This window comes from Jaculus jaculus, chromosome 12 (genome assembly GCF_020740685.1).
Source record: "Jaculus jaculus isolate mJacJac1 chromosome 12, mJacJac1.mat.Y.cur, whole genome shotgun sequence".
Lineage (NCBI taxonomy): Eukaryota > Metazoa > Chordata > Mammalia > Rodentia > Dipodidae > Jaculus > Jaculus jaculus.
In genome coordinates, this window is record NC_059113.1 from 60,952,341 (window position 1) to 60,975,537 (window position 23,197).

The 23,197-nt window shown below is 44.9% G+C and overlaps 1 protein-coding gene across 3 annotated transcripts in view; it reads right to left on the bottom strand.

The window, feature by feature from the left end:
• Qprt (quinolinate phosphoribosyltransferase) overlaps positions 1–15,939 on the bottom strand; it is a 55,574-nt gene extending 39,635 nt beyond the window's left edge. The window contains exons 1-2 of one of the 3 annotated variants that reach the window (XM_012951829.2): positions 15,848–15,918; positions 15,621–15,710 (exon numbers count right to left, since the gene is read on the bottom strand). In XM_012951829.2, coding sequence (XP_012807283.1) covers positions 15,621–15,633 — 13 coding nt within the window. In that variant the 5' untranslated portion in view covers positions 15,634–15,710; positions 15,848–15,918. Of the gene's footprint in view, positions 1–15,184; positions 15,258–15,620; positions 15,711–15,847 lie in introns of those variants that run through there. The other 2 variants (XM_045131403.1, XM_045131404.1) reach the window with 2 other exon arrangements.
• Positions 15,940–23,197: the final 7,258 nt, after the last annotated feature.

A 23,197-nucleotide genomic window follows, 5' to 3' on the forward strand; every position in this document is an offset into this window, starting at 1 on the left:
CTATGACAGAAATGGGGAGAATGTGAGGGAGTGTAGACTGCCACCTGACAGAAAATTCCATCAGAATCAGGCAGTGTCATGTTCATGTGCAATACTGCAGCATTTCCACACCCTCCGCAGGAATGGTTCTAAGCTTTCTTAAAAAAAAAAAAAAAAAAAATATATATATATATATATATATATATATATACACATACATATATATATGCATATATATATAATTTTATTTATTAGAGCAAGAAAGGGAAGGAGAAAGAGAATGGGTACACCAAGGCCTTCAGCTGCTGCAAATGAACTCCAGATGCATGTGCTCCCTTGTGCATCTGGCGTATGTGGGTCCTGGGGAATCGAACCTGGGTCCTTTAGCTTTGCAGGCAAGCACCTTAACTTCTAAGTCATTTCTTCAGCCATAAGCTTTCTTTATATTAACACATTTAGGACTGGAGATATAGCTTAGTGCTTAAGGCATTGGCTTGCAAAGCCAAAGGACCCAGGTTCAATTCCCCAGCACCCACATGAGTGGATACACAAGGTGATGCATGTGTCTGAAGTTAAGATGCAGTGGCTGGAGGTCTTGGTGTGCTCTTTCTCTCTCAAATAAATAAAATTTGTTTAAAAAATAAACACAATCTTCACAACCACCTTATCAGATGGATGCTACTTTAATTATCCCCATTTTATAGTAAGGAAACAAAGGCACTAAAAGGGCAAGCAAACTGAAGTTTATGCAGTTGGGAAGTGTGGGATTGGGATGATAAAACCAAACAGGTCAGACTGGGGGCTCATTTATTCACCCCACCTCTTTAACTTTCCTCTTGAGTCACTCCTGCAGTCACCTTAGATTCCAGGAAGAACAGAGCTGAGGAAAGATGGTAAGAAACCCCCAAGCACACTAGATTCAGCAATCTCCCCCACCCGACTCTCCCCCCTCCCACACACACACCGAGGAGCCCTGGAGCAGTCGTCATCTTAGGAAAACCAGGTAGCTTCCTGAAACACTGAGGACTTCTTCCAGTCACTTTGAAGAACAGAAGATGAACACGGGCTCACTGAGCCTCTTTATCACTTCCCCTTCCCCTTCTCAGTAAAGTCACACTGACTAAATCCTCCTCCTCTGCCTTCCATCATTACCCAACTTTTATTTTAGTTTTGATTTTTCAAGGTAGGGTCTAACTCTAGCCCAAGCTGACCTAGAACTCACTATGTAGTCTCAGGGTGGCCTCAAGCTCACAGTGATCCTCCTACCTCTGCCTCCCGCCACCATGCCTGGCATTACCCAACTTTTTTTTTTTTTTTTTTTTTTTTTTTGGTTTTTCGAGGTAGGGTCTCACTCTAGCCCAGGCTGACCTGGAATTAACTCTGTAGTCTCAGGGTGGCCTCGAACTCACGGTGATCCTCCTACCTCTGCCTCCCGAGTGCTGGGATTAAAGGCGTGCGCCACCACGCCCGGCAACCCAACTTTTTAACTAGAGGATTGGGACAGGTGACTAAGCCTAGGAGATGATGCCAGAGTGGTCACTGTTAGATCCTTAGCAAGTTATCCACCCAGTACAGACCAACTAAACAGGTAAAATATAATGAAAAGGGAGGAAAGGAGATTTAGTCAATGTGGTTAAAGTGTGAAGGGGACCAAGGAGTCAGGTGACATGCAGGTCATAGCATGAGGTTTAGGTTTAAATAGAAGGCAAGAGGAATGCAGAATTGAGCTGTAGAGGTTGAGGTGTACCCCACCCATCATTATTGCTTGGGATCCTATCTCTCCTGCAAGTTGGTTGGACAAGTGGTAAATTGAGTGAAATCTCTTTCTTGAGTCTTCAGCCTTTTCCTTCTCCCAGCATGAAGTTCCTGGGAAAATAGTCTGAGAGTCAAAGGAAAGGGCTTAAATATCTCTAGAACATCTTCATTCCTGCCAATCTGCTGGGACTCCCAGAGCTGGGCTTTCCCCAAAAACTCTGCTATCAACCACAATACCAATGAAGTTACTAACACATTCTAGTTTGGGTTATTATTGTTTGTCATGTCAATGTCCACAGAGTTCTGCAAGCTATGCTTGCAAAAAAGTATGCTATGCTCAAGACAGTCTGGCCAGCGATCTCAGAGCCCAGCAGTCTTGGTCTGACAGCTTTGTTCGTTCTTCTGTTTGGTGATTCATTCAAAAAACACAAAGTGGGGCTGGAGAGATGGCTTAGCAGTTAAGGTGTTTGCCTGCAAAGCCAAAGGACCCAGGTTCAATTCCTCAGAACCCACATAAGCCAGCTGCACATGACATTCATCTAGAGTTCGTTTGCAGTGACTGAATGCCCTGGTGTACACATTCTCTCTCTCTTTCTCTCTCATAAATAAATAAAATATTTTTTGAAAAATATTAGGGCTGGGCTAGAGAGATGGCTTAGCGGTTAAGCACTTGCCTGTGAAGCCTAAGGACCCTGGTTCAAGGCTCGATTCCCCAGGACCCACATTAGCCAGATGCACAAGGGGGCGCACACGTCTGGAGTTCGTTTGCAGTGGCTGGAGGCCCTGGCGTGTCCATTCTCTTTCACTCTCTCTCTCTCTCTCTCTGCCTCTTTCTCTGTCTGTCCCTTTCAAATAAATAAATAAACATAAAACAATTTTTTTAAAAAAAGAAAAATATTAGGGCAGAAATTAATGAAATAGAAACCAAAAAAAAAAGAATCAATGAAACAATAAGTTGGTTCTTTGAAAGGATAAACAAGATTGATAAATCCTTAGCAAATCTGACCAAAACAAAGAGAAAAGAGACACAAATTAATAAAATTAAAGATGAAAAAGGCACCATTACAACAAATACCAAAGAAATTCAAAAATCATAAGGACATACTTTAAGAATATATATGCCTCTAAATTTGAAAATCTGAAAGAAATGGATGGTTCCCTTGATTCATATGACCTCCCAAAATTAAAACAAGATGAGATAAACCACTTAAATAGACCTATAACAAGTACAGAGATCCAAGCAGTTATAAAAAAGAAAAATTCCTGAACTAAACGAAGTCCAGGCCCATACAGATTCACTGGTGCATCTACCAGACTTTCATGGAAGAACTAACACCACTGCTTCTCAAATGTTTCCACAAAATAGAAAAGGAAGGAATTCTACCAAACTCCTTCTATGAAGCCAGCATTACCCTGATACCAAAATCAGACAAAGACAAAACAAAAAAAGAAAAGTACAGACCAATCTCCCCATGAACACTGATGCAAAAATTCTCAACAAAATACTGGCAAACAAAATACAAGAATATATCAAAAATACCATTCACCTCGACCAAGTAGGCTTTATCCCAAAGATGGAGGGATGGTTCAACCTACACAAATTGATAAATGTAATATACTATAGAAATGGACTGAAGGACAAAAATCACATGATCATAGATGCCAAAAAGGCATTTGGCAAAATCCAACATTCCTTCATGATAAAAGTCCTAAAAGGGGGACTGGAGAGATGGGTTCGCAGTTAAGGCCTTTGCCTGCAAAGCCAAAGGACTTCAGTTCGATTCCCCAGGACCCATATAAGCCAGATGTACAAGGTAGCACATGTGTCTGGAGTTGGTTGGCAGTGGCTGGAAGCCCTGGCACACCCATTCTCTCCCTCTCTCTCTCTCATAAATAAAAAAATAAAAAATTTTAAAAGTCCTAAAAAAGTGCTGGGGAGATGACTTAGCAGTTAAGGTACCTTCCTGCAAATACTAAGGACCCAGGTTCAACTCCCCAGAACAGGTGTAAGCCAGATGCACAAGGTGGCACATGCGTCTGGAGTTCATTTGCAGTGGCCAGAAGCCCTGGCACAGCCATTCTCTCTCCCTCTCTCTCTCGCATAAATAAACAAAAATAAAAAATGAAAATATTTAAAAATATTTAAGTCTTAAAGAAACTGGGAATAGAAGGCACATATCTCAACATAATAAAGGCTATTTATGACAAACCTATAGTCAACGTTATACTACATAGAGAAAACCTTGAAGGATTTCCACTGAAATCCAGAACAAAACAAAGGTGCCAACTGTCCCCACTTCTGTTTCATATAGTACTGGAAGTCTTAGCTAAGCTATAATGGAAGAGACACAAATAAAAGGGATACAAATTGGAAAGGAAGAGATCAAATTATTAATATTTGCAGATGATATGATTCTATACATAAAGGACCCTAAAGACTTTACCAGCAAACTGTTAGAGCTGATAAACACTTTTAGCAACTAGAAAGAAACAAAATTAATACACAGAAATCAGTAGCCTTCCTATATGTTAACAACAAACATGCCAAGAATAAAATCAGGGAATTATTGCCATTTACAATTGCCTCAAAAAAATAATGTACCTTAGGGCTGGAGAAATGGCTTAGTGTATAAGGCGCTAGCCTGCAAAGCCAAAGGACCCAGGTTAGATTCCCCAGGACCCATGTAAGCCACATGCACAAGGGGAAGCACGCATCTGGAGGCCCTGGCGCACTGATTCTCTCTCTCTGTCTTCTCTCTCTCTCTCAATTTCCCTGCCTATTTCTCTCTCTCAAATAAGTAAATAAAAATAAAAAATAATAATGGGACTTAAGTGATGGCTTAGTGGTCAAGGCATTTGCCTGCAAAGCCAAAGGATCCCGATTCAACTCTCCAGGACCCACATAAACCATATACACAGGGCGATGCATGCATCTGGAGTTCATTTGCAGTGGCTGGAGGCCCTGGCGTGCCCAGTCTCTCTCTGTTTTTCTCTCTGCCTCTTTCTCTCTCTCAAATAAATAAATAAAATGTATTTTTTTTTAAATAATAATGTATCTTGGGAAAAACCTAACCAAGGAAGTGAAGGATCTCTACAATGAAAACTTTAAAACACTCAAGACAGAAATTGCAGAAGACACAAGGAAAAAGAAAAACATCCCATGTACTTGGATTGGAAAAATCAATATTGTGAAAATGTGAATCTTTTCTTTTTTCCCCCGAGGTAGGGTCTCACTCTAGCTCAGGCTAACCTGTAATTCACTATGTAGTCTCAGGGTTGCCTCAAACTCACAGAGATCCTCCTACCTCTTCCTCCGGAGTCCTGGGATTAAAGGCGTGCACCACCATGCCCGGCAAAATGTCAATCTTACCAAAAGCAATCTACACATTTAATGCAATCCTTATTAAAATTCCAATGACATTCTTCACAGAAAGAGAAAAATCAACCCTAAAATTCATTTGGAAGCACAAAAAACCTTAAATATAATTTTTTTTTTTTTGGCTAGGCATGGTGACGTATGCCTTTAATCCAGGCATTTAGGATGCAGAGGTAGGAGAATCGCAATGAGTTCAAGGCCACCCTGAGACTATTAAGTGAATTCCAGGTTAGCCTGGTCTAGAGCGAGATACTACCTTGGGGGAGAAAAAAAATCTTTTTAGAGCAGGGCGTGGTGGTGCACGCCTTTAATCCCAGCACTTGGGAATCCCAGCACTTGGAAGACAGAGGTAGGAGGATCATGGTGAGTTCAAGGCCACTCTGAGACTACATAGTGAATTCCAGGTCAGCCTGGAATTGAATGAAACCCTATCTCAAAAAAAAAATTTTTTTTTTGAGTAACAAAAATAAGTCTGGTGGTATCACCATATCTGATTTTAACCTACATTACAGAGCCATGGTAACAAAAACAGCATGGTACTGGCACAAAAACAGACACATAGATCAGTGGAACAGAATAGAGGACCCAGATGTAAGTCTGGACAGCTACAGCCACCTAATCTTCAACAAAAATGCCAAAAATATCCATTGCAGGAAAGACAGCCTCTTCAACAAATAGTGCTGGGAAAACTGGATGTCTATATATAGAAGGATGAAAATAGATCCTTAGGGGCTGGAGAGATGGCTTAGCAGTTAAGGCACTTGCCTGCAAAGCCAAAGGACCTCGGTTCAATTCCCCAGGACCCACGTAAGCCAGATACACAAGGGGGCGCATGCATCTGGAGTTCATTTGCAGTGGCTGGAAGCCCTGGTGCACCCACTCTCTCCCCTCCACCCCAAATAAATAAAAATAAAATATCTTTTAAAAAGAAATATATCCTTATCTCTCTCCATGCACATGAATCAAGTCCAAATGGATCAAATATCCTAATATCAGATGTGAAACTCTGAAACTGCTAAAGGAAAAAAGTAGGGGAAATACATCAGCATATTGGCCCAGGCAATGACTTTCTGAATGTAACCCCAGTTGCTCAAGAATTAAAACCACTAGTCAACCACTGGGACCTCATGAAATTAAAAAGCTTTTGTACAGCAAAGAACATTGTGAATAGAACAAAGAGGCAACCTATAGAATAGGAGAAAATCTTTGCCGGCTATACATCTGACAAAATATTAATATCCGGGATAAACAAAGAACTCAAAAAACTAAACGAGGGCTAGAGAGATAGCTTAGCAATTAATGCTCTTGCCTGAGAAGTCTAAAGACCCATGTTCAACTCTCCAGGTCCCACATAAACCAGACGCACAAGTTAACACAAGTGTACAAGGTGGTGCACACATTTGATTACAGTGGATCACCCAGAAGCCATAGATTGCTGCCAGAAAATTTCAGTACCAGGGATGGGATACCTTCCAGAAAGTTGTTGGCCAAGGAGATCCATGATGCCCCCAAAACATTATAGGCCATTGCGAAGACTCTTAGTCTTCCACCAGAACTGCATGGTAAGACCTTATTGCTGAAGACTCCACATGCTCTGGCTGCAAGGTCACTGAGAAGTCAAGCTGGGGCTGAGCTGAAAACCTCCTCCCTGTGGACCAGCTGACAGAAAGCTGGAAAAGCTATGTTGTATGCAGCCCTATGAGAAAGAGAAGTCATCAACAGTGATAAACAGCAGTGGACACTGCAAGCCTTAAGTTTGGCCAGACAGGCCAAATGTGCCAGTGAGTACAATAGTGGCATGTCTGCTGTGGAGGAAATCAATCACTCTCTAATTGGACTGCTGGCCCATTCCATGGGAGGGAATACATGCATGGTACTGAAAACCTAGTCAAAAGCCTATGGCGGTGGGGGAGGGCGTCATGAGACCTAAGAGTGTAACACCTGCTATTGTCTGGCTAAATGCATGTATTATGTCCACCCAACTGTCCTGTAAGCACTTTTCTTAATGTTATACTCAAATATAAATGCCATTCTCACTTTTTTGTTGTTTGTGGGTGTGTGTATTTGTTTGTTGTGTTTTGTTTTGTTTTGTTTTTTCTAGGTAAGATCTCAGTCTAGCCTAGACTGACTTGGAATTCATTATGTAGTCTCAGGGTGACCTCAAACTCATGGTGACTTTTCTACCTCTGCCTCCTGAGTGCTGGCATTAAAGACATGCGCCACCATGCTTGGCTCACTCTCACTTTTGATTAGAGAAGCTTGTCTTTTCAGATGGTGATAACCACTGGGGAGACTCAAAAGATGCCATAGTGCTGTGAAGAAATGATAGTGGAGTGCTCAGCACTGAAACATCTCTGTCATACCTTCTAAGGCTCATGGTCTACTGTGGAAGAAGTGACAGAAAGAATGTAAAAGCAGAACTGGAAGAAAACTTACCAGTTAAGGTACTTGCCTGCAAAGCCAAAGAACTGAGGTTTGCTTCCTCAGTAAAGCCAGACACAAAGGATGGGGCATGTGTCTGGAGTTCATTTGCAGTGGCTAGATGCTCCGGTGCACCCATTCTATCTGCCTCTCTCGCAAATAAATAAATGAATAAACTATTTTTTAAAAGAATATAGCTGGACATAGTGGAGCACACCTTCAATCCCAGCACTCGGAGGGCAGAGGTGGGAGGATTGCCGTGAGTTCGAGGCCACCCTGAGACTACATAGTGAATTCCAGGTCAGCCTGAGCTAGAGTGAGACCCTACCTCAAAAAACAAACAAACAACAAAAAAGTCAGAGCCAAAGTAATCTTCCAGACAGAAAATGGTCTGGATATCTATGACCTCACAATGCCTGGCACTACCAACACAAGACCCTCATAATAGGAGGAAAAGGTAAAGATGATGACATCGACATAAAAGAGACTTGCCAGGCACGAGGGGCGCACGCCTTTAATCCCAGCATTCGGGAGGCAGAGGTAAGAGGATCACTGTGGATTTAAGGCCAGCCTAAAACTACGTAGTGAATTCCAGGTCAGCCTGGGCTAGAGAGATACCCTACCTCAAAACACAAAAAAAACATAATTATGGAAGTTGTCAATTAAAAAAAAAAAGTTAAAAAAAAAAAAAACAGAAGGGGGACTAGTTGGGAAGAAGAAGGGATGCAACATAGTCCAGGAAAGCCTGTCCCTAGCAGAATCAGACTTCCCAGATAACCAGGCCCTGAGCAGCCAGCAACTACAAGTGGGCTCATGATCATGGAATTCACTGGTCTTACCATGTGCCCCACCACCCTGAAGCAGCTGGCTTGATAGAACAGTGGAATGGCCTTTTGAAGAAACAGCTACAGCGCCAACTGGGTGGCAACAGCTTGGAGGGCTGGGGGAGTGTCCTCCAGCAGGCTGTATATGCTCTGATTCAGCGTCCTATATATGGTACCGTTTCTCCTATAGCCCGGATTCACGGGTCCAGGAATCAAGGGGTGGAAATGGGAATGGTCCCACTTGCCATCACCCAAGTGACCCGTTAGCTAGATTTTTGCTTCCTGTTCCCGCAACCTTACGCTCTGCTGGACTACAAATCTTGGTCCCAAAGGGGGGAGTGCTTTTGCCAGGAGACACAAAGAACATTCTATTGAACTGGAAGCTAAGACTTCCCCCTGGCCACTTTGGGCTCCTAATGCCCTTGAGTGAATAGGCTGAGAAAGGAGTTACAGTAATTGCAGGGGTGATTGATCCAGATTACCAGGGGGAATTGGGCTGCTCCTCCACAATGGAGGTAAGGAAGAGTATGCCTGAAGTGCAGGAGATCCTTTAGGGTGTCTGTTAGTGTTACCATGTCCTGTTGTCAAAAGTCAATGGACGACTGCAACAACCCAATAGAAGTAGTGTGATAAATGGCCCAGATCCTTCAGGAATGAAGGTATGGGTTACCCCTCCAGGTAAAGAACCAAGACCTGCTGAGGTGCTTGCTGAAGGTGGAGGGAATACAGAATGGGGAGTAGAAGAAGGCAGTTACAAATACCAGCTAAGGCCACGTGACCAGTTACAGAAACGAGGACTGTGATTGCATGTTTCTGTCCTGCCTTGATACCAGAGTGTTTGTATGTATCTACACCAATATTAAGATTATACCATTAGCTAACTGTTGAATTTATATTAGACCCATTATATTAGAGACTAAGCTTGTGTTGGGGGGAAGATTTTGCGGTTCCAGTTCTACGTGGGATAGTTATGCGATGTTAGGCGGAATTATGAGTTTGTTACTGCTTTCATTTGGAAATTAAGTATGATGTAAGGAGACATGATTTGATGCCAAGTTGACAAGGGGTGGACTTGTGATAGTTAAGGTGTTGTCAACTTGATCTGTTTAGTAACCCACAGGCTGCTTCTAGGAAGGATCAACTAAAGGAGGAGGTCTTTCCCCCAGGGTGAGCCCTTCCCCCAGAGTGGGCGGCCCCGCTCAGAGGGGGACTTGATACAAGGAAGCTCTGGGTAGAAGAGTTCCCTTTTCCTTCCTTCCACGTGGCTGCCAGAGCTGCTCGCTACCTTCCAGTGTGGATTGAAGACCAGTGCGGACTGAAGACCAGCATCAACTGAAGACCCATGTGTATCGAAACCCAGCAGCTCCTCAGGAAGCCTCCAGGCTTCCCCACATCATCTGCAATGCCAGGTCGGGACTGCTGAGGCTTCTGGACATGAGGACTGAGCAGCTATCAGGTTCGGTGATTCTTGGGCCTGCAACTGCTGTTGGGCTACTGTAAGCTTATCCAATAAATCCCCTTTTTAAATAATTCATTCTAGCAATTCTGTTCCTCTAGAGAACCCTGACTAATACAATTGGTCACACATTAACCAAAGCTTCTCTCCAGGGAGCACAAAACAAGTAACCCAAGTCCCATACCTAAGTCACAAATTCTCTGATCCTCCACATCTCTCACGTAGCCTAGGTCACAGATTAACTAAACCCACTTCCTGGTGGTGTCAGGACCCCTTTCCCTAAGAATTGTTAAAAGTGTACCTCTGCTTTCACTGGGGTGAGCCTAAGCCTCCACTTCAAGTCCCACTTCTCCCTCCTGAAGCCTAACAAGTGGGCGTGGGGGAGGGACAGTAACGGCGAGAGGTGAATATCAAAATACATTATGCACATGTTTGAAAAATTACTTACACTCTTAAAAAGAAAAGCTACTGGAAATGGCTTGGCAGGAATTAGCAAACCAGAATGAACTGTGACAGCAGAGACTACCCCCCAAGGCCTTGGGGACAGGTCAGGGCAAGGCCACCTGGATGGCTCAATTGTCCCAGCCATATTCACAAGTTCATCTTTGCCTAAACATGCCCAGTTGCTTCTGTCCTCCTTTTGGCCAGCACCTTTGCTTCTCAGATGCCCCAAACTGGGCTGGACTCCATTTATTTATCTAATCCTTCCTGGCTTATTTCAGAAAAGCCATTGGTGAGCTGGAAAGATGGCTTAGTGGTTAAGGCGCTTGTTTGCAAAGCTTAAGGACCCAGGTTCGGTTCCCCAGTGCCCATGTAAGTCAGGTGCACAAAGGTGGCATATACATCTGGAATTCTTCTGCAGTGGACAGAAGCCCTGATGTGCCCATTTTCTTCCTCTCTCTCTCTCTCTAAAAAATATTTAAATCAAAATAAAATTAAAAAAAAAAAAGAAAGAAAAGTCATTGGTCCTTGAGTCAACCATCTGGCTCACAAGAGTCAAACATCATATGTCACATATGTAGGGCAGCAACTTCTAGAAATTCTTGTGACAGTTGCTCCCACAGGGCGAAGGAGGTTGTGGAAACAAAAAGGTACCTTCTGATCAGGGTACCATAGGGCGCAACAACCATAGTAGGGGTTGAGGGAGAGCCAGTCGTCACAGGGCACCCTGGGTTTCCAGTCTAAATGAGAGTCTAGTGAATCCCAGTGTAAGTGAGGCAGGAAGAGAAATGGGGGTATCAGAAGGAAGGGCTGGCAACAGGGAAGTCTGACACACCAAGGAGATTACCAAGTTAAAAGGGACCATCTGCAGCACCAAGAATGGGAGTGGAACCCAGTGGGGGCCCGATAGGCAGCGGCAGAGTGATGAGACATCACTGGCCTATTTCTGGGTTTGGTCCTTTGCTATGATCTGTAGTCCCCAAGGTCCCATGGGGAGGCTCCCTCCTTACTTTACCAGTGTAGACACTGAGCACTCCAAGGCTTGGGATCTAACCCAAGATGTCACAGGTGGCAGGGATGGGACCCAAACACAGGCTTCCAACTCTGAGGTGATCTCTCAGCTTTGCAGAGGGGAGGCTGCAGGGTGGATGTTGTCCGTGAGCGTCCTTCTTGTTGTTTTGAGGCAGGTCTCGCTCTAGCCAGGCTGACTTGGCATTCACTCTATAGCCTAGGCCTCAAACTCATGCTGATCCTTCAACCTTAGCCTCCTGAGTGCTGGGATTAAAGGGGTGCACCACCACACCCAGCTACATCCTTGAATTTTTGAGGTTTTCATGCACTCTTAATAAGAATTTGGGCTCTCCTGACTGCTCTGGAACTTTCAGATTCTGGTAAGTGTCTCTCATATTGGCCCAGTAGTTTAGGCACTTGCCTGCAAAGTCTAACAACCCCAGTTCAATTCTCCAGTACCCATGTAAAGCCAGATGCACAAAGTGGCATATGCCCCTGGAGTTGGTTTGAAATGGCTAGAGGCCCCGGCACACCCATTTCTCTCTGCCTGTCTCCTCTCTCTCTCTCCTTGCAAATAAATAAGTAAAATTTTTTAAAAAGCTCAGTGGTTGAGTTGGAGTGATGGTAAGAGACTGCCTGAGTTTACCACGTATACCACATACGTGCACACACAGACACCACACCATACATAGTACACACACACACACAGCCAAGTGAGTGGTGTATGCCCATATTCTGCTGGGAAAGCAGAAGTAGGAGGATACCTGTGGTTCGATGACTAGCCAACATAGACTAATTGGCAACTTAGAGGCCAATGAAAGGTCTCAAAAAGTGTAGATGAGGGTGGAATGGGTTAGAGCTTAATGAGCTTGTCTGTGAAGGTCAGGGACTCAAATTTGATTCCCCAGTACCCACATAAACCAGATGCACAAGGCGGTGCATGTGTCTGGATTATGTTTGCAGTAGTTGGGGACCCTGGCACATCCATTCTCTTTCTTCTTATCTGCCTCTTTCTCTCAAAAAAATTTAAAAAAAATTTTTAAGTTTAAGAGAAAAAGGGTAGCTGATGCCTGAGTAATGACACTTGAGGCAGTGCTCTGGCCATTCACATGCATGTACACACTCACACACAGAACAGTAATAAAGACAGGCTGTGCTCTGGCCCTCCACATGCATGTGTACACACTCACTTATACACACACCTGTAATAAATAAAGACAGGCTGTGCTCTGACCCTCCACATGCATGTGTACACACTCACTTATACACACACCTGTAATAAATAAAGACAGTCTGTGCTCTGACCCCACATGCATGTGTACACACTCACTTACACACACAACAGAAATAAATAAAGACAGGCTGTGCTTTGGCCCTCCACATGCATGTGTACACACTCACTTACACACACACCTATAATAAATAAAGACAGGCTGTGCTCTGGCCCTCCACATGCATGTACACACTCACTTACACACACAGCAGTAATAAAGACAGGCTGTGCTCTGGCCCGCCACATGCATGTGTGCACACTCACTTACAAACACACCTGTAATAAATAAAGACAGGCTGTGCTCTGGCCCTCCACATGCATGTGTACACACTCACACACACACCTGTAATAAATAAAGACAGGCTGTGCTCTGGCCCTCCACATGCATGTGTACACACTCACATACACACACACCTGTAATAAATAAAGACAGGCTGTGCTCTGGCCCTCCACATGCATGTGTACACACTCACTTACACACACACAGTAATAAATAAAGACAGGCTGTGCTCTGGCCCTCCACATGCATGTGTGCACACTCACTAACACACACACAGTAATAAATAAAGACAGGCTGTGCTCTGGCCCTCCACATGCATGTGTCCACACTCACTTACACACACACAGTAATAAATAAAGACAGGCTGTGCTCTGGCCCTCCACATGCATGTGTGCACACTCACTAACACACACACAGTAATAAATAAAGGCAGGCTGTGCTCTGGCCCTCCACATGCATGTGTACACACTCACTTACACACACAGTAATAAATAAAGGCAGGCTGTGCTCTGGCCCTCCACATGCATGTGTACACACTCACTTACACACACAGCAGTAATAAATAAAGACTGCCTGTGCTCTGGTCCTCCACATGCATGTGTACACACTCACTTACACACACAGCAGTAATAAATAAAGACTGCTGTGCTCTGGTCCTCCACATGCATGTGTACACACTCACTTACACACACAGCAATAATAAATAAAGACTGCCTGTGCTCTGGTCCTCCACATGCATGTGTACACACTCACTTACACACACAGCAGCAATAAATAAAGACTGCTGTGCTCTGGTCCTCCACATGCATGTGTACAAACTGACTTACACACACAGCAGTAATAAATAAAGACAGGCTGTGCTTTGCCCCTCCACATGCATGTGTACACACTCACTTACACACAGCAGTAATAAATAAAGACAGGCTGTGCTCTGGCCCTCCACATGCATGTGTACACACTCACACACACACAGCAGTAATAAATAAAGACAGGCTGTGCTCTGGCCCTCCACATGCATGTGTACACACTCACTTACACACACACAGTAATAAATAAAGACAGGCTGTGCTCTGGCCCTCCACATGCATGTGTACACACTCACTTACACACACACCTGTAATAAATAAAGACAGGCTGTGCTCTGGCCCTCCACATGCATGTGTCCACACTCACTTACACACACACAGTAATAAATAAAGACAGGCTGTGCTCTGGCCCTCCACATGCATGTGTACACACTCACACACACAACAGTAATAAATAAAAACAGGCTGTGTTCTGACCCTCCACATGCATGTGTACACACTCACTTACACGCACGCCTGTAATAAATAAAGACAGGTGTAGTTGCACACACATTTAATCCCAGCACTCCGGAGGCTGAGTTACGAGGATCACCAGAGTCCCAGGCCAGCCTGGGTTAGAATAAGACCATGCCATGAAATAACAAAGCAAATGGATAAATAAAAGTAAATAGGGTTGGAGAGATGGTTTATTGGTTAAGGTGCTTGCCTTTGAAGCCTAAGGACCCAGGTTTGATTCCCTAGTACCCACCAAAGCCAGCTACACAAGGTGGCACATGTGTCTGGAGTTCATTTGCAGTGGCTGGGGTCCCTGGGACATCCATTCACTCCCCCCCTCCTCTCTCAAATAAAATATTTAGAAAATAAAAGTAAATTAATCAATGGGTCTGTTGAAAACGATGAATATTCTCAGCAAAATGCATTACCATGTCCTCACAATTTCGCATACATACACGTGCTGGAGGTTCATGGACTCCCTGAGAGCCCATCCATGTTTCCTCAGTGCAGAACTCCAGCCCTACAGGAACCAGGGCAAGACCCCTTGACTCCTGTTGAGACAGTTAACCCTCCCTACACTCCTATGAGGTTGCCCCCAGCCCCAGGTTTCCAGTTGCAGAAAATCAGGCCCCCTGAGAGCAAACAACACCCCACAATCCTCACAGCTTGGTGACGGGCAGTTTGGACTCAAATCCAGGTGGGCATTACTTGAGAAGGGAAAGGCCCAATGAAGCAGTGGCCCGCAGCCAGAGCAGGCTCCACAGCCCAGCCAGAGGGGTCACAAGGGGAGGGGGTGAGCGTCTGAGGAGGGAGCCCCAGGGAGGGAAAGTGAAAATGCAGAGCAGCCTCCTGAATCCCAACCCTAACTGCACTCCTACCAGCTTCCCTGTCATCTGTCCTCTTGAAAGCGAGCAGGGCACTATTCCTTTTCTGTGCTGAGGATGGGACCCAGGGCTTCAGTAAGCTCAGCAGGTGCTCTACCACTGAACTGCATGCCAGCCTCAATAGCAAAGTCATTTTTACAAATGTGAGGAAAGGAGGCTTTGGGAGGGAACCCTGGGACCTACCTGCAGCCTGTCCAGGTGAAGCCTGGATTCAGACCAGCCTATTCTGGAGCCTGACTCCTCTGGCTGGCTCCCATGCAACGACTTAGGACCCCAGAGCCCTCCCCCACCCAGGGGGCGTGGGACAGCTTCACCTGGCCCATGGCAAGGAGCAGAGTCCAGGGCGGCTGTCCCATCCATACTCCTACAGACCTCCAGCTTCCCACCCCAAGTCTCCGCTCTATCTTAGGGCTCAACAAGGAAGCAGCTAGAGGGGTGAAGAGGAGGCCTCGACGGGGGGCGGTCGGCAAGGTCAGAAGGAAGAGGGGTATGGAAGAAGGCCAGAGGGAGAAAGGGAACTCCAGAGGTGAGAAAGGGACAGAAATGGCTGGAATGGGGAGAAAGGCGGGCAGTGGGGAACACTGGAAATACAGAGACAGAAGGCAGAGATTCCCTTCACCTTCAAGGTCCATGGCGACGTGCAATAGCCAGTACAGTGTCCACCACTGCTCAGATCTCGGGTTCTCAGAGGCCAAGGCTAGGGGTGGGGCTGCCAGAGGGAGGAGGGAGAAGCTGCAACCAATCAGGTTTGGGCTCCCAGGGGCCTCCTCTGCCCTCTGCCCTCTGCCAAGACCCTCGCTGGGAGCTGGTCCTCATCTGTGGAATTTAGAACTCTCCCCAACCTACCAGAGGCCCCGTTCTCCTGCCCGTGGCCCTCCTGCCTTCCCCTGGAGCAGAAGGCCTTGCTTTCTGGTGAGGATTAGGAAGCTTTTTTGGTTGCGCTCTGGGAAAAATCATGGACTTTGAGGTCAAGTCCTAAGTCCATTCTCTTGTATTTCAAATACCCTTTCTTGTGTCTCAGTTTCCTTCACTATAAAATGAGATAGACACTGACAGAGACAGTCATGCGAGAAGACTGTGCAAGGGACCCAGTAGACCCTCCACAGATGTCCACTTGCTTCCCCTCCCTCCTCCCACAGCTACAATTGGAATGTATTTCTCCGAAGTTAATGTATTAAAAGCTTAATCCCCAAATCCATGTTTAAGGTATTTGGAAGGGAAGCCTTTGGGAGGTGCTCAGAACTCCACATGCATGAAGGCATCTATGGCTGTATAAGAAGTGAGATCATGGTGCAAGCCTTTAATGCCAGAACTGGGAGGCAGAGGTAGGAGGATTGCCATGAGTTCCAGGCCACTCTGAGAGTACATAGTGAATTCCAGGTGCCTGGGCTAGAGTCAGACCCTACCTCAAAAAAAAAAAAAAAAAAATCTTGAAAGAAGTGAGAGCAGAGCTGGAGAGATGGTTCAGTGGTTAAAAGCACTTGCTTGCAAAGCTTGATGCCCCTGGTTTGATTCACCAGTACTGATGTGAAGCCAGATGCACAAAGTGACTCACATGTCTAGAGTTCATTTTCAGTAGCAGGAGGCCCTGGAGCACCCATACTCACTCTCTGTCTGCTTCTTTCTCTCTCTCTATCCCTCAAATAAATAAATAAAAAGTCTTTAAAAATTGTATCCAGGGCTATTAACATGTTTTGCCTATACTGTAAAATTGTGTGTGTGTGTGTTACAAAATAACGTTAAGCTTTTTTTTTTTTTTTTTTTTTTTTTTGTTTGTTGTTGTTGTTTTTCAAGGTAGGGTCTCATTTAGCCCAGGCTTACCTGGAATTCACTATGTAGTCTCAGGGTGACCTCAAACTCACAGTGATCCTATCTCTGCCTCCCAAATGCTGGGATTAAAGGCATGTGCCACCACACCCTACTCAATGTTAAGGGTTTATTTTTACATATTTTTATTTATTTATTTGCAAGGAGAGAAAAAAAATGAATGAGCATCCTCTAGCAGCTGAAAACAAACTCCAAATGTATGAACCAATTTGTACATTTGGCTTTATGTGGGTACTGGAGAATCAAACCTAGGTCATTAGGCTTTGCATGCCTTGACCACTAAGCCATCTCTCCAGCCCAAGGAATTTCCCTTCTTAGTCCCAGATGTCAAATGATAAAAATACAACGTTACAGCCAGGCATGGTGGCACACCCCTTTAATCCCAGCACTCTGAAGGCTAAGGTAGAAGGATTGCTGTGAGTTCAAGGCCAGCCTGAGACTTCATAGTGAATTCCAGGTCAGCCTGAGCTAGAGTAAGACCCTACCTCAAAAAGAAAAAAAAGGATGGTGGGATGGCTTAGCGGTTAAGGAGCTTGCCTGCAAAGCCAAAGGACCCAGGCTCCATTCCCCAGGACCCACGTTAGCCAGATGCACAAGAGGGTACACACATCTGGAGTTCGTTTGTAGTGGCTGGAGGCCCTGGAGTGCCCATTCTCTCTCTCTCTCTCTCTCTCTCCAAAATAAATACTTTAAATAAAAAAAAAAAGGTTCAGACCATGTCAGGCACCACTGTACCATTTGGTGCATAATATGTTTGTGTATATGGGTGTGCACATGCCACAGTGTACATGCACAATCTCAGGATATTGGCCCTCTCTTTACACCTTGTTTGAGACAAAGTCTCTTTTATTTTATTTATTTTTGGTTTTTTGAGATAGGGTCTCACTCTAGCCCAGGTTTACCTAGGAATTCACTATGTAGTCTCAGGGTGGCCTCAAACTCATGGGTGATCCTCCTACCTCTGCCTCCCAAGTGCTGGGATTAAAGGCGTGCGCCACCACGCACAGCTTCCCATTACCCTTTCTGTAGGTGTGTTGGGATGACACAAGTGTGTGCTATTTTGTGCCATTTTGTTGTTTGTGTGTTTGGCTTTCTGTAGGGTCAACCTACAACCCATACTTATCTAAAACTTGCTAGGAAGCCCAGGCTGGCCTTGAACTCATAATGATTCTGATCCTCCTACCTCAGCTTCCCAAGTGCTAAGATTAAAACTGTGAGTCACCATGCTCAATGTTTCTTGTTTGGTTGGTTGGTTGGTTGGTTGGTTTTGATTTTTTTGAGGTAGGGTCTCACTCTAGCCCAGGCTGAACTGGAATTCACTATATAGTCAGTCTCAGGACAGCCTCAAAATCATGCGATCCTCCTACCTCTGCCTCCCAAGTGCTGGGGTTAAAGGCGTGCACCACCAATCCCAGCATAATTTTGCATGGGAAGGAGTGTTTTGGAATTCTGTCTTCTGGACATGAAGCGGACATTGTATTCAAGACCCCACAGCAACTGTCATTGCCTGCTCATGCACAATATTGGGCCCATCAACACATCATAGATGATGGAGGAATAAGGGAAGTCATCAAAATAGAAGAAGAAAATATATATTTTTAAAATGGGCTGGGGCTGGGAGTGGTGGGACATGCCTTTAATGCCAGCACTCAAGAGACAGAGGTAGGAGGATCATTGTGAGTTCCAGAGGCCAGCTGGAGACCACATAATGATTTCCAGGTCATCCTGGGCTACTTCAAGACTCCACCTTAAGAAAAAGAAAAAGAAAAAGAAAGGAAGGGGCTGGGGAAATGGCTTAGCGGTTAAGGCACTTGCTTGCAAATGTAAGCCAGATGCACAAGGGGGCACATGTGTCTGAAGTTTGTTTACAGTGGCTAGAGGCCCTGGCATACCCATTCCCTCTTTCTCTCTACTGCCTCTTTCTCTCTCTCTCTCAAATAAATAAATAAATATTTTTTCAAAAGAAAAGAAAGTAAAAAAGGTTGGATGGTCCAACAGTAAAAGGTGCTTGCTTGCAAAGCCTGATAGCCTGGGTTTGATTCTCTAGAACCCACTTAAAGCCAGATGCACAAAGTGACTTATGTGTCTGGAGCTCATTTGTAATGGCAACTCTGTCTTTCTCTCTTTCTGTCACTTCTTACAAATAAATAATCAAAACAAAATTTTAGGGTCTGGAGAGGTGGCTTAGTGGTTAAGGAATTTGCCAGCAAAGTCAAAGGACCCGGGTTCCATGCCCCAGGACCCATGTAAGCCAGATGCACAAGGTGGCACATGCATCTGGAGTTTGTTTGCAGAGGCTGGAGGCCCTGGCACACCCATTCTGTCTCTCTCTCTTTCTCTGTCAAATATTTGTTTGTTTGTTTGTTTGTTTGTTTGTTTATAGAATCTCAATATGTAGTCCTGGCTATCCTGGAACTTGCCACATAGACCAGGCTTGGCCTTGAACTTGTGGAGCTCTTTCTGCCTCTGCCTCTGCCTCTGTTGGTGTGAGCCCACAACTGTTAGAAAAGAGAAAAGAGGGGGGAAATAAACAGTACTAGCTTATGTCTAGATAAAATAAATACCTTCACAGTAAATTATAACACAAAAGCACATGGCTTACTCAAGCAACAACAAGAACATGCTGAAGTTAGACAGGATGGAGTGTTATTTGAAAGAGACAGAGTGTGTGAGACAGAGTGAGTATGGGCATGCCAGAGCCTCTTGCCACTGCAAGCTAACTCCAGGCGCATGTGCCGCTTTGTGCATCTATGGGGTTTTTTGTTTGTTTGTTTGTTTTTGAAGCAAGCCCAACAGACTGGCCTTTAAAAAATATTTTTGTTTATTTTTATTTATTTATTTGAGAGCAACAGACAGAGAGAAAGAGGCAAAGAGAGAGAGAGAGAATGGGTGTGCCAGGGCCTCCAGCCACTGCAAACGAACTCCAGCTGCATGCGCCCCCTTGTGCATCTGGCTTACTTGGGTCCTGGGGAATCGAGCCTCGAACCAGGGTCCTTAGGCTTTTTCAAGGTAGGGTTTCACTCTAGCCCAGACTGACCTGGAATTCACTCTGTATTCTCAAGGTGGCCTGGAACTCAGGACAAACCTCTTACCTGACTCCCGAGTGCTAGGATTAAAGGTGTGCACCACCACGCCCAGCTTCAGCTTTCTAAAAACAAATAATTTTTTGCCCATTTCCTGTGGTGCTTGCACAGAGCTCCCGGGCAATGAAGGGCCCTAGCGTGTTAGTGGGGCTCTGTTGGGTTGTGAAAGGCCCAGGCGTGAGGTCTAGTGGAACTTCCTGAGCCTAGCTAAAGTTTGGCCACCTGTCTCTGGCCAGCTAGGACTCAGCAAGACTCCTAATGGCTTCTGGCCTGCCACCTCTGCATGGCAATTGTAATTACCATTTCAATAGTTACAGTTTACTATTGGCCCTTACCTCTGCCCCCATCCTAAAATCCGTGCCTGCGTCCCCAACATGATATAGGCAACTGCTTACAACAATAATGCAAGTTCCTGTGAGTTCCTGCTTCGACAAGACTCCCGACTCAGTGTGGTTTTTCTCCGGTGACCAGGAGAGGTCCTGGGCTGTCCGACGCTCTCCTTCTTCCTCAGCCCCTTGGGAGGAACCAGCGGGCCTGGTCCTTCCTCAGCACTACCTGCCGCTGCTTTTTGTGTCCAGTCATGGTTTTGAGGATGTGTCTATAACCTGCAGGGAATACTGGCTGCAGGTCAAAGTTAAGCAAAGATCTTACTTGGATAACCAGCAAATGCAGCCTTATGAGCTGTACCTAGGAACTGGCTGTCCTGTGATAGGAGGGTTTTTGGATTATTATGAGTTTTATTTGTTTGTTTGTTTGTTTTTGGTTTTTCGAGGTAGGGTCTCACTCTGGTCCAGGCTGACCTGGAATTGACTCTGTCATCTCAGGGTGGCCTTGAACTCATGGCAATCCTACCTCTGCCTCCCGAGTGCTGGGATTAAAGGCGTGCGCCACCACGCCCGACTATTATGAGTTTTATTGTCCTTTGTCTTCTTGTGGAATCAAAACTGAGCCGGGTGTGGTGGCACACGCATTGGGAGGCAGAGGTAGGAGGATCGCTGTGAGTTCGAGGCTTCCCTGAAATTACATAGTGAATTCCAGGTTAGCCTGGGCTAGAGCAAGACCCTACCTCAAAAAAAAAAACAAAAAACTTAAGTACGCACATGGGGTATGCTTATTGAAAGCTCAATCACTTATGAACCAGTGAATTTGGACATCAGGGGTCACTTATCAATATCGTGCTACATACAAAGAAAGTTTACATTCACTTATTGTTCAAAAGTAAAAGGGAATAATAATAACTGTGCATCAAAACAATCAACAGGACAGGAAAAATTGGCCTCAAATCAAGTGGAAAACCTAAAGATTCAGAATAGTGTTTTCCCTCGTGGTCCACACGCATTCCCTTCCCAATTAAGCATAGGAATTAAACTGTAAATTCTGGATGGAGAGCCATGGGACCATGGCTGCCTGAGGAGGTTGGAATAATGTCTGTGGGTGACATCTTTTATCTAGCTAACAATTATTTTAGATGAGGAACTTTCCCTATAGTCCATATTTGTGTACTCTTTTGGTGGGGTAGGGGAAGAACTTTCCTCAGATTTCAAATTTGTAATGTAGTAATTTAAAAAAATAAAGTTCAAAAAATTTTATTTACTTGAAAGAGAGAAAAAAAAGAGGCAAAGAGAGGAAAAGAATGGGTGTGCCAGGGCCTTCAGCCACTGTAAACGAACTCCAGATGTGTGCGCCCCCTTGTGTGCGTGTGCAACATTGCATACTTGTGTCATTGTGCATCTGGCTTACGTGGGACCTGGAAATTTGAACACAAGTTCTTATGCTTCGCAGGCAAGCACCTTAACCACTAAGCTACCTCTTCAGCCGGAACCAGTTTTTTTTTTTTTTTAATTTTTATTTATTTATTTAAAGAGATCAAGAGAAAAAGGAGAGAGAGAATGAGCGTGCCAGGGCTTCCAGCCACTGCAAACTAACTCCAGACGTATGCGCCACCTGTGCATCTGGCTTGTGTGGGTACTGGGAAATTGCACTGAGGTCCTTTGACTTTGAAGGCAAATGCCTTAACCACTAAGCAAGCCATCTCTCCAGCCCCCAGAATCAGCTCTTAAAATATATATATTATTTATTTATTTGCAAGTAGGGATATGGAGAGGAGAGACAGAGAGAATAGATGCACCAGAGCCTCTAGTCACTGCAAATGAACTCCAGACACATGCACCACTTTGATGCATCTGGCTTTATGTGGTGGGGAATTGACCGAGGCTGTCAGGATTTGCAGGCAAGAACCTTAACTGCTGAGCCAACTCTCCAGCCCAGGACTAGCTTGTTTTTTGTTGTTTGGTTGGTTGGTTGGTTGGCTGGTTGGTTTTTTGAGGTTGGGTCTCCTCTAGCCCAGGCTGGCCTTTAATTCACTATATAGTCTCAGGGCAGCTTTGAACTCATGGTGGTCCTCATACCTCTGCCTCCCAAGTGCTGGAATTAAAGGTGTGCACCACCACGTCCAGCTTAGGACCAGATTCTAAGAAGTCTTATATGCCACGATTAGGAAAGAAAGCTCTGCCTCTAATGGCCTTAAGGGTGCAAAAATAATACCTGGACAAAGTGGCCTTTTAGAAGAATCCTTCATAGACTTCATACCTTGGCTGTTATTAATATTATTTTGATATACATGGCGGTGCAGATATCTTTTCAAAATGTTAATTTGGGGGTTGGAGGGATGGTTTAGCGGTTAAGGCATTTGCCTGCAAAGCCAAAGGACCTTTGTTCGATTCCCCAGGACCCACGTAAGCCAGATGCACAAGGGGACGCATGGGTCTGGAGTTCGTTTGCAGTGGCTGGAGGCCCTTGCATGCCCATTCTCTCTCCCTCTCTCTGCCTCTTTCTCTCTCTCAAATAAATAAATAAAAATAAAGTAAAAAAATATTAATTTCATTTTGTTAGGACACATACCCAGAAATGAGTATGCTGGGTCACATAGTTGTATTTTTAACTTTTTTGTTGTTTGTTGGTTTTTGTTGTTGTTTTTTCAATGTAAGGTCTCACTCTCTCTCAGGCTGACCTGGAATTCACTATATAGTCTCAGGATGGCCTCGAACTCATGGCGATCCTCCTACCTCTGCCTTCCAAGTGCTGGTGGCGTGCACCACCATGCTGGCCTGTATTTTTAACTTTTTAAGGAACCTCCATTCTGTTTTCCATAATGGCTATACTAATTTACTTTTTTTTCTTGAGAAAGTGAGAAAGAGACAGAGACAGAGAATTGGCACACCAGGGCCTCAGCCACTAAAATCAAACTCCAGACACTTGGGCCACTGGTGGGCACGTGTGACCTTGC